The sequence below is a fragment of the Zosterops lateralis genome (assembly GCF_965231275.1).
Source record: "Zosterops lateralis genome assembly, chromosome: 6".
Lineage (NCBI taxonomy): Eukaryota > Metazoa > Chordata > Aves > Passeriformes > Zosteropidae > Zosterops > Zosterops lateralis.
Genome location: NC_139761.1, coordinates 34,582,649 through 34,593,070, shown reverse-complemented (window position 1 = coordinate 34,593,070; position 10,422 = coordinate 34,582,649). Strand labels below are relative to the sequence as shown.

Here is a 10,422-nt window from a genome sequence, read left to right as displayed (position 1 = left end):
GTTTGACAGCTTATGCTGAGTTGAAGTGCTGTGTGCTGGGGATCACCATGGCATCACTAGGTGAGTGGCAGCTGAGCACTCAGTTCTCCTGTTGCACATGCTGTAGTTCAGGAATGAGCTATTTTTTAAATATATATATATATATATACATACACACAAACTTTTCCTCTGAATTACTTTTCTAGCAATTGATCTTCATCTGCAGGGCATGTAAATGCTGCTCTTTGTTAGAGTCCCTGCTAAATACCTTCTTCAAAGGGGCAGAGAGACAACCCATACGTCTGTACCAGTACTCTTCAGTGGCGAGACACTGAAGTGTGTTTAGGTAAATGTTGCATCTTCCTTCTCTCTCATGCTTCCTTCCCCCTTCTCTGTTTTGTTTGTTTCAGGTTCTCCGCCTTTTTGGATCTACACAGTGGAAGTTGCATCTTGTGTATGGCGTGGTTAAGCTTGCAACCTGTCACCTCAGCCTTCCTCCATTTTGGGCTGGTTACTTTTGTGCTGTTTTTGCATGGTTTGCAGGTGAATGCTGGCCTGACGGGCGACTCAACCAGTACAGTACAAAACAGCTCGTGTTCAGGATCTTTTGACTGCAAGGAGGGTGTTATTCTGCCAATATGGTACCCAGAAAACCCATCTCTTGGGGACAAAATTGCCCGTGTTATCGTATACTTTGTAGCACTGATCTACATGTTCCTTGGAGTCTCCATCATTGCAGATCGTTTCATGGCATCTATAGAGGTCATTACATCACAGGAGAAAGAAATAACAATTAAGAAACCTAATGGAGAGACCACAACGACTACCATTCGGATTTGGAATGAAACTGTTTCCAACTTGACCCTCATGGCTCTGGGCTCCTCTGCTCCTGAGATCCTCTTGTCTCTGATAGAAGTGTGTGGGCATGGATTCATAGCTGGAGACCTAGGGCCATCTACAATTGTTGGCAGCGCTGCTTTCAATATGTTTATCATCATTGCCATCTGTGTCTACGTGATCCCTGATGGGGAAACCAGGAAGATAAAACACCTGAGGGTTTTCTTTGTCACAGCTGCATGGAGCATCTTTGCTTACATCTGGTTGTACATGATCCTTGCTGTCTTCTCTCCAGGTGTGGTTCAGGTTTGGGAAGGCCTGCTCACACTTTTCTTCTTTCCACTTTGTGTTGTTCTGGCTTGGATAGCAGATAGACGTCTGCTTTTCTATAAGTATATGCACAAAAAGTACCGTACTGATAAGCACAGGGGCATTATCATAGAATCAGAAGGTGATCACCCTAAGGGAATTGAGATGGATGGCAAGATGATGAACTCTCACTTTCTAGATGGGAACTTAGTGACTGTGGAGGGGAAGGAGGTAGATGAATCTCGCAAAGAGATGATCCGGATCCTAAAGGACCTGAAGCAAAAGCACCCAGAAAAAGACTTGGACCAGCTAGTGGAGATGGCCAACTACTACGCCTTGTCTCATCAGCAGAAGAGCAGAGCCTTTTATCGCATTCAAGCAACCAGAATGATGACGGGAGCTGGCAATATTCTGAAGAAGCACGCAGCTGAGCAAGCCAAGAGAGCTACTAGCTTGCATGAGGTACGGCCAGAGGAACCCGAGGAATTCATCTCCAAAATTTATTTTGACCCATGCTCCTACCAGTGTCTGGAGAACTGTGGTGCCGTTCTCCTGACAGTGGTGCGGAAAGGAGGGGACATGTCCAAGACCATCTATGTGGACTATAAAACAGAGGATGGCTCTGCCAATGCTGGTGCTGACTATGAGTTTACAGAGGGGACTGTTGTCTTGAAATCTGGGGAGACCCAGAAGGAGTTCTCGGTGGGAATTATTGATGATGACATATTTGAGGAAGATGAGCATTTCTTTGTGCGGCTCAGTAACCTCCGTGTGGTGGAGAGTGAGGAACCTCCAGAGCTCAGTAACTCCCCATACCCAAAGGCCATATTGGCTTCTCCTTGTGTGGCCACAGTGACTATCCTGGATGATGACCATGCTGGCATCTTCACATTTGAGTGTGACATTATACATGTCAGTGAGAGCATTGGTGTGATGGAAGTCAAAGTCCTAAGGACATCAGGTGCACGGGGTACAGTCATAGTGCCATTTAGGACAGTAGAAGGGACAGCAAAAGGAGGTGGAGAAGACTTTGAAGACACTTATGGGGAGTTGGAGTTCAAGAATGATGAAACTGTGTAAGTACCCCATTCATTTCTGTTCTTGGGTCTAGTTATGGTATTTAACCCCACATTTTGAGTCCATTACAGGTGAATGCTGACAAGGGACAGGCTCCTTTCTTCAGTTTTCCCTCAGTTTCCCTACTTACCTCTTTCAGGCAAGAGCCGACAGCAGGATTTAAGAGCTCAAAGCTCTTGTCCCTTCCCTCTTGGGAATGACAAATTGAGGCTTAGAAATACTGGGGGCCAGGGGATAGGAAGAAAATATATCATTCTCTGAGGTCCTGTACTAAAGCTAAAGGTTAATGGAGAGTTAAGGCAGAGAGAAAAGGAAAAAGATGAGGTTTCACATGGCTGGGCAAATAGGGGAAAGCCTCTTTTTGAATACCAAACATAGGGAACATAGGACTTTGTTGCAATCCCTAGATTAAAGGTTCATAACAATTATTCCCAGGCATGCAAGAGCTGCTCAGTAGTCCTGGGGTTTTATTTTCACAGGAGCAATACTTCATACCTATGTTCCCAGGCTTGCCTGTGCAACTGGCAGGTCTCCGTGGCAGCTAGTTCACAGCACAGGCACAGCTGCAAAGCTATTCTGCTGGACCTGAAATCCTTGCAGCCTTTATGACTCTATGGTCTACCCATATTCCCTACATCACCTTCTCTATGATCGCTTCTGTCTGTTCATTTGCTACCTGTGGTTTTTCCCCTTATAAAATACTGTGGCAAATGGCAATAATGGTCTAAAGCATTGCAGATCACAGTCTGCCCATGTGGCTCCATGACCCAGTGTTTTCATACAGAATAAAGAAGGGAAGCAGCACCCATCCCATTAATTCAGCTTGCCTTTTTTTTTTTTTTTTTTTTTTTTTTTTTTGGATACTAAGTAGTTGATGCTAAGCTAGGAAGTAATAAAAACCAGAGAGGCAATAATGTCTAATTGCTCTAAGTACCTGTTTTTAATGTTAGTGAAGAATGAGAAAAATTGCTTAGCTGAGTGGGGAGAAGGACAGACATGTGAGCCTGGTGCTCCCAAGTACAAAGTGCTTAGTTCCTTTTGCTAAAACCTAATCACTTGACCTATCACAGGAAGAATTGTGCAGGCCTGCATCTGACATCACAGAAAGGAAATATTTGTACCAAGCCTCCCAAGGATGTTGATATATTAAATTCTCTGAAGTAGGGATGTCCTAATTTGATAGGACCTTCTGTCTTAGCCCACTAAACCATTTAATCCAGCTAATATCCATAGTCTTGATACTTGCTTATAAGTATGTGCTCCTCCTATTAAATGAAGAGAAGCTCCTGTTGTCTGGCTTCAGCCACTGTCAGAGCTGGAAGGGGATCAGCTGTCCTAATTGGACCTTTTTGGGAAGATGGGCCATGCAGGTCAATCTCATTAATTGAGCCACGAGCTGATTTCTGTGGAGGAAATGAAGAATGTTAGGTTTGTGGATACAGTCTCCTGTGAGCAGGCTACCTAAAATATGATAGGCACTGCTTTGCTTCAACCAGCTCTTGAAGCCGAGAGACTTTCCTTGCTTGAAGACCCATCAGTGAAAGGCCAGCAGATTTGGGGTACCAGAGATTACTCTGGGCTATAGTCCCTTTCTCTCATGCTCTGGCTAATGGAAGACTTCTTTCTGTCTTTGAAAAGTGTGACAGAAGGTCAGAGCATACCTATATAGTTGCTTCACTTGGGTTAAAACAAATCACTTTCAGCAGGACCAGGTGCATCCTTGTGGCACCAACCCTAATAAAAAAAAAAGGCAGTCCAGGAAACAAGTATGTGTAGGTTGCTTAAATGCTGTAGTTTTTGACCCAGCAATGGCCTAGAACATAGGCAAGACATAGTGTATTTTAAATGGTGGCCACACTTGATGCATTAATGAGACTTTCACTTCTGCATCAGAAGCCTGCTGGGAACAAACCCCACTAGCCACAGTGGCCATGGAGATCGTGTAGCTAGCAGATTTTAATTTCTTTTGAAGATAGAATTAGTGTAGTGGCTCAACATAGCATTTAATCAAACTAATAAGCCTAACAAGGAGGGGGATCATATCAGCCAGCACATATCTTTATTCACTCCCTATTTACTCCTTTATTCACACTTACAGGAATTACTGGAATGGAATTTTATTCTGGAAACGTGGAGGTAATGTTCAGTAATCAGTCTTTGACCTTTAAATTCAGTGAACACAGGTCAGTTGCTGCATTTTGCTACCTCCTCTCTGAGGTGCAGGTTGTAGCAGCTGTAGAAACCTGGAAGCAGTAGTAGGTGGCTTTAATGTTTTCTTCCTTCTCTGCTTTCTAAATCTGAATGCAGAAAATAATTTTGAGTAAATTATTAGGCTGCAAGCAAATTTGAAGTGACTTAGATCTGAATTTGGCCTTCAGACGCATAATGCTGCTATTCCAGCAAACAGTTTGCTCAGCCCAGTTTGGGAAGATGGGTGGATAGGAGGGTGTATTGGTACAGTTTTGCTGACCCAGAGGGCAGTGTGTGAGTCACAGAATTGCTTGGTACAAGGCTGTCTGAAGACACTGGGTCACCAAACAGCCAGAACGTTGTCTTGCTGAATATTTGAGTCTCTGCCTCTTAGATGCCTTGCCACTGAGGGAGATCCACCATGAGGTACTGACATCCCCTGTGCACTGAAGGGGGAACCAAGAGTCCACCATGCCCAGTACAGAATAGAGAGGAGAGCAAAGAGACTAAGATGATCAGTAGGCAATACAAAGGGAGTCAGAAAGCAGTGAGACATTAACATGCTCCCCGCTTCAGCCTACTGTTTAGATCCTTGCCTAGGAAAAGTGGAACTTTAGCTGTAGTTTCCACGCTGGTGTAAAACTCCTACACCAGTATGCCACCTCACTGCCTTAAACTTTCTCAGTCTTCTCATGGAGTCACTTTGATAAGATTTTTTGATTCACAGAGGAGAGGAATTATTTAACAGCATCTTGGAAACATACAAGACAGTGCTGAGCTTTGCCGTGGCTATGCATGTATGCTAAGGATCTGCAGAACTGCAGCCACTGAGAAGCACTGATCTGTATAAACTGAAAGAGAGCAAAGCTTTAGTTCATGCTTTCAGCTTGTTCTCCATCACATGAACTGAAAAACTCACTCTTGCATTGTGCAGCAGCAGGCAATCTGTAAGCAGTTTGTAGGTTGGCCTCCTGAAGTGTAGCAATGGGTAAATTAATCTAGGGGGAACTGGATTACACAGCATCCCTGAGATCAAACTATAGGAGAGGCGCTGCCACCTACCAGCTCCTGAGGGCCAAGGAAAATTCCAGGTTTCTCTGGAAACTAAATGGAGAACAGGTCTTCACTTAGATATAACAAGATAAAATAAATTGTCTCAGGGTTGTTTTTGAGAGGCTTTCCCTAAAATGTATGGGACCAAAAAAATCTGAGTTGATGTGAACTTTACAGAACAAGAGGGAAATGGGTCCTGCCAGCGGGTCTTGCTTATTGCCTCTGTGATTCTTTCTAGACTAACACAGTCAAAGTTTCCTTACTCACTTTTGGGTGAGAGTACCAGAGAAAGCAGGCTGACATGAGGGGGGTTGACACAATGCCATTATTACTGAAATATGGTCTATGTAGGCTGTGGATGTGTGTTATGTATGGGTGTGTTTGAGAGTTGGACAGATGTGAATCAAGCCATATAATATTGAATGCTGTCATCTGTTGAGGGGGGAATTGGTCAAGTCTCAAATATTTGATTATGCTGCCTCCTTTTCAATACATTTGTTATTTCTGAAATCCTGCCCCAATGATGGCAGCTGAAGTGGAATCCAAGCTCTCTTGTTGACTAAAAGGATTAATCAAATCAAAAGCTTTTTTTTTTTTTTTTTTTTTTTTTTTTTTTTTTTTTTTTAAGATGACCAAATACTTTTCTTTTAAATGATTTTTTTATGGAAATAAATGTTAGGTTCTTGAAGGTATGAAAATGTAGAAGAATGATTGACCCTGCTGCTTTATCATGTCTAAGCAATAAAGAAATCATTAAGAGCCAGAAGCAAAAAATGAATTGAGTTTTAAAGGATTTTCTTTTTATATTAGAAAGAGAACTCCTATCAAGTCATTAAATTTAATTTAAATTTTCTCTGTTTAAATTGTTTCTTCTGTTTAAAACTGTTCAAATTCATATGAGAATTTGTCTGTCTTGTTTTAGAAGGTTTAGAAAGATGCACAAGTACCAATAGCTAGTAAATATGCCAGCTAGACACTGAAGTTCTGCTGTGGCCCTGCCACTTGCAGCAGCTCTATTGAGTTAAGGCATAGCCTAAGATATCTTTGGTAGGTGCCTTTGTTGCTTGCTAAGTTACTTGCAGGACCTGCAGACTACTTGAATTACAGCGATTTGAGCCTCCACAGTGTTGCGTGTGGCTCAGGAAGGAGCTGGCTGTTGAGAGATGCTGTGGTGTTGAAATGGTATTCAATGGGCTGCAAAGCCTCTTCCCAAAGTCAGCATGGCTAAACCTTGGTAACACATGGAAACCTAAAGTCCCTTATCTATGTGTGTGTTAGGCAGAGTACTTAATATCATAAGGGTTGTCTACTCCTTTCATATAGACACTTCTGGAGACAAACATATTAAGCCTGCCTTGACAGGCAGTGAGATACTGTTCCTTCCCTTCAGGACTTGCCAGGATGTTGTGCATGTTGCATGTTGCCTCTCCTTGTCTGCTTCTCCCCAGAGAATCCCACGCGCTGCTGTGTGCCTGGCTGTGTCTGCACTGTGGAGTCACTGTGAGCCTTGGGCTGTCTCCCAGTATGTGCTTAGTTTGGTAACACTGGTCTTCCAGAAGGCAGCCACGGCACTGTGCAGTGAAAAATCACCCTCCTGGTAGGGGCTTCAGACACTTTTTGACAGGGGGCTCATGAAATGCGTGTCTTTGTGTGCATGGGGTGGCTAGAGGCGATCCTGTCTGGGCCAAGGTCGTGTTGGTGCAGTGCTCCAAGGCTGCTGGTTACCAGTTGCCCCAAGCCAGAGAGCACATGCTAGTGTGGCTACCCTCTCTCCTGTATGTTGTGCCACTGTTGTTTAGTAGGAAGGTCAGCATCCCTTCCCTCTCCTTTTCTCCTCCAGTGCTTGGACACAGAGACCCTGGGCCCTAACCCCTTGCTCATTCGCCTGCTGTGATGGCTGTCGACTTCTTCCAGCAGATCTGGTGAAGGTGATAGAGGAGAAAAGGGAGCGGCAGTTTTCTGGTTGGAGGATGTCATGCTGAGGCTTAGTGCCACTAATTGGCCTTCCTTTTTGCCATGCAGCACTTGAGAAACTGTCAACTTAATTTTTTAATCTGATCATCTACACAGTCGTAGTTTTGTCATTTTGAGGGGAATGCTTTTATTGATACTCAGCTATTTTGCTTGGTGTTTGTTTCATCAGTACATCTCATAGCACTTTTCACAGGAGATTGAGAGACAGTATTCCCCTTTTGCAGATATGGAAAAAATACAGAGAAAATGATTTCTCTTTCTTCTGGATTACCCAGCAGATCAAAGGCAAGGACATGAATAAAAACTGATCTCCCTGAATTGCTGACCTGTGCTCTATCCAGAGAAGGTCTCTGTACATCAAGCTTATAGTTTCCCATTACTCAGGACCACATTGAATTTTTGCAGATTCACTGACCTCTCTCCAGCTGCTAAGAGTTGGGATGGTACAGGTATAGGGAGTAACTGGAATATCTCACTATTCCCCCAAGCTGACAGCAGGAGCTGCAGTTTTGGATGTTCATTTTCCTAAATTAAATTTTGGCTACATGATATAGAGTTCTGCTGCATCAGCAGACTTTGCTTTATTTATATCAGCTGTGATGACTCCAATTAATGACCAATGTAGTAACAAAATTATTTTGGTACTCTTGTCTGAAATCTTGTTCAATAGCTCTCATACACCATACACTGACCCTAAGGCTCTGGGCTCTGAGAAGACAGCCTTCAGAAAATTAAGTCTTATTAGTGGGACTCCAGGCAATGAGAATTCGTTGTGTGAGGCTGAAGCTTTCCTTCTCTCAGGAGGAAATCCTGTTGGGATTGAATCCTCCGAACTTTTCTCTAGTTTGTCTCTATTAGTGGCTAAGCACCTTCTGGCTTTCTTTTCCTGCTTCTACACTTAAATTAGAAGTTCTTGATCCCTATTTTAATTCCCATTAAGGGAAAACAATAGCAGCTGCCCTCCAGTTAAACAAACTCAACCCCGCTATTTTGCCAGTGGTGAAAGGCTGTTGTATTTGCTTTTTTGCTGTGAAATTCTCCTGTCTGTTTTCTTAGCAGTATCTCAGCAGTATCTAATTTAACTGAATTCCTTTACATTCATGCACAGATGCTTTAATTTCTGCTACAGTTCATCCCACTGTGAGGTCTAGGTGATGTGACCTGCAGGGGATTAGTGTAAGGCGTCAGGGGACTGTTTCTGGAGTGTGTGTAAAACCAGCCTGCAGAAATGTGAGACCTTGACACCACACTGGGAAGAGGAGAAGCCCTGAGCTGACCTTTACCCTCCCAGATAGTCCTGTTGGCAGGTGTCAGGGGGATTGCCCTCTGGTCACTTGCCCTCTGTTCATGACGGACAAAAATCCTGTCTCAGGCACTGTGACTTCCTGCCCATCAAAGGAGGCACTGTGTGACAGCGTTAAATAGGGGAGGCCTGGGACCCCAGCTCAAAAATGAGGTGCATGGCAGAGATCAGCTCTTCAGCAGCTCTTGGGAAGCTTATGGATTCTTCAAGTAGAAAGGCCCTTCAAAGGGACATTCTGGGATGTATAGGAGAGGGCAGTGATATTCCTAGTTTAGGGCAAACACAGGGAAATTCACCCTGATAAATGACACAACCAGGTTTTGGGTTTAAAAACAAACAGAAAATTAAAACTGGTCCAAGACAGAGCAAGTTTACTGTGGTTTTGCCTGCTTAGCTCATACTGACTCATGCCTTACTGAGTGGAGCACCTTTGCAAAATTAGTAACTTTAGAAGTCATGTCCTTGACACACAGGGTTAGAGGTTGTATTTGTTTCCCACATGTAGAGAAGAAGGAGAAAGCACAGTTTGAATGATGCAGCTTCAGGGGATAAGAAGAGATGCTGGTGGCAAGCTTGATGGACCATGTATCATCCCATCATATGTGCTGGGATTGTTTTTGAAAGCCAGCAGTGGGAGTGCTACTTACAGCATCATTATAACGTGTCTGTGACTTCTAACAAATCAGAGTGCTAGTAAAGTTTGTGTTAAGTATGGGCTCATCCTTTGTAAATGAGAGGAAGAGAACAACAGAGTCTAAAGTATCCCCACCCAGAGGTCCTTCAGCACGTTTTTGATGTGATTAAAGAGAAGCAGCTCATGCTGGTACAAGATGGCAGCTGTTTCAAATAAGAGCTGATTTACCTGTTGCTAGCAGTGTGATTTGGTTTTTATTTTCCTCATGTCGAGGAAAAAAGGTGATAAAAGAATTTGCTATGCTAGCTGATCGAAGCACCAGGGACCAAGTTCATCCTCCATTTAGTTTCAGTGAAAACAGCAGATTAAAGCTGGGAGGAATGTGGACTCATACATATTTACAGCTGTCTTAGCAGATGGGCTGTTGACAGATGAGGCCCCTCAAGTCTTTGCCTGGGTGCTGGGTGCCAGCATGTATAGCTGTGAGCATTTCAGCTAAAGTCAGTCCTGGTGTTGAGCAGGCACCGGCAGCTTCCTGGGTTGGACTCCTTGGGTGGATTGTGCTGGAAGAGCAGTGAGGTGGAAGTCTGAATATCAGATAGGACCAGTTCTTCCTGCCAGAGTTTGCAGGAACTGTCCTTAGGAGGCCAGTGGAGGCATCTGCTGAGGTGCCACAAAGCCTGAGCAGCTTCATGTGAGGCATGGTGCAGCCCCAGAGCTGGACTGCAGGGAACTCTCCTCTGAACAGCACATTCCTGACAGCCTCTGCTTGTCCTGCCTCTCTCCTTCCACATCCTCATGTGGAGACCTTCTGGGTGTTAAAAGCAGACCAGTACTTAATGCTCTAGTTCATGTGAGCAAAAGCCATGGCTCTGTTCTCCTGCTTCTTCTGTTAGATGGTGGGAAATCTCCTTTGGTGTTTTCAGGTGCTGGAGAAGAAAGAAACCTCTTCTCTCTACCCTGTTCACCCCTCCAAAGAGTTTCCAGGAATGGTTGCTCCTTCCTGTGCTATGGCTGTTTGGCTGAGCAGGTCACTGATGGTTTATCTCCTGCTGTACCTCTTTAG

General features: G+C 44.1%; 1 protein-coding gene across 5 annotated transcripts in view; it reads left to right on the top strand.

The window, feature by feature from the left end:
- Positions 1 to 435: 435 nt before the first annotated feature.
- The window catches only part of SLC8A3 (solute carrier family 8 member A3), a gene marked incomplete at its 5' end in the record, with an annotated part of 89,404 nt that continues 79,417 nt past the window's right edge, over positions 436 to 10,422 (top strand). For all 5 annotated transcript variants that reach the window (XM_083864019.1, XM_083864018.1, XM_083864016.1 and 2 more), the window contains one exon: positions 436 to 2,201. In XM_083864019.1, the coding sequence (XP_083720145.1) occupies positions 436 to 2,201 (1,766 nt within the window). The remainder of the gene's footprint in view (positions 2,202 to 10,422) is intronic.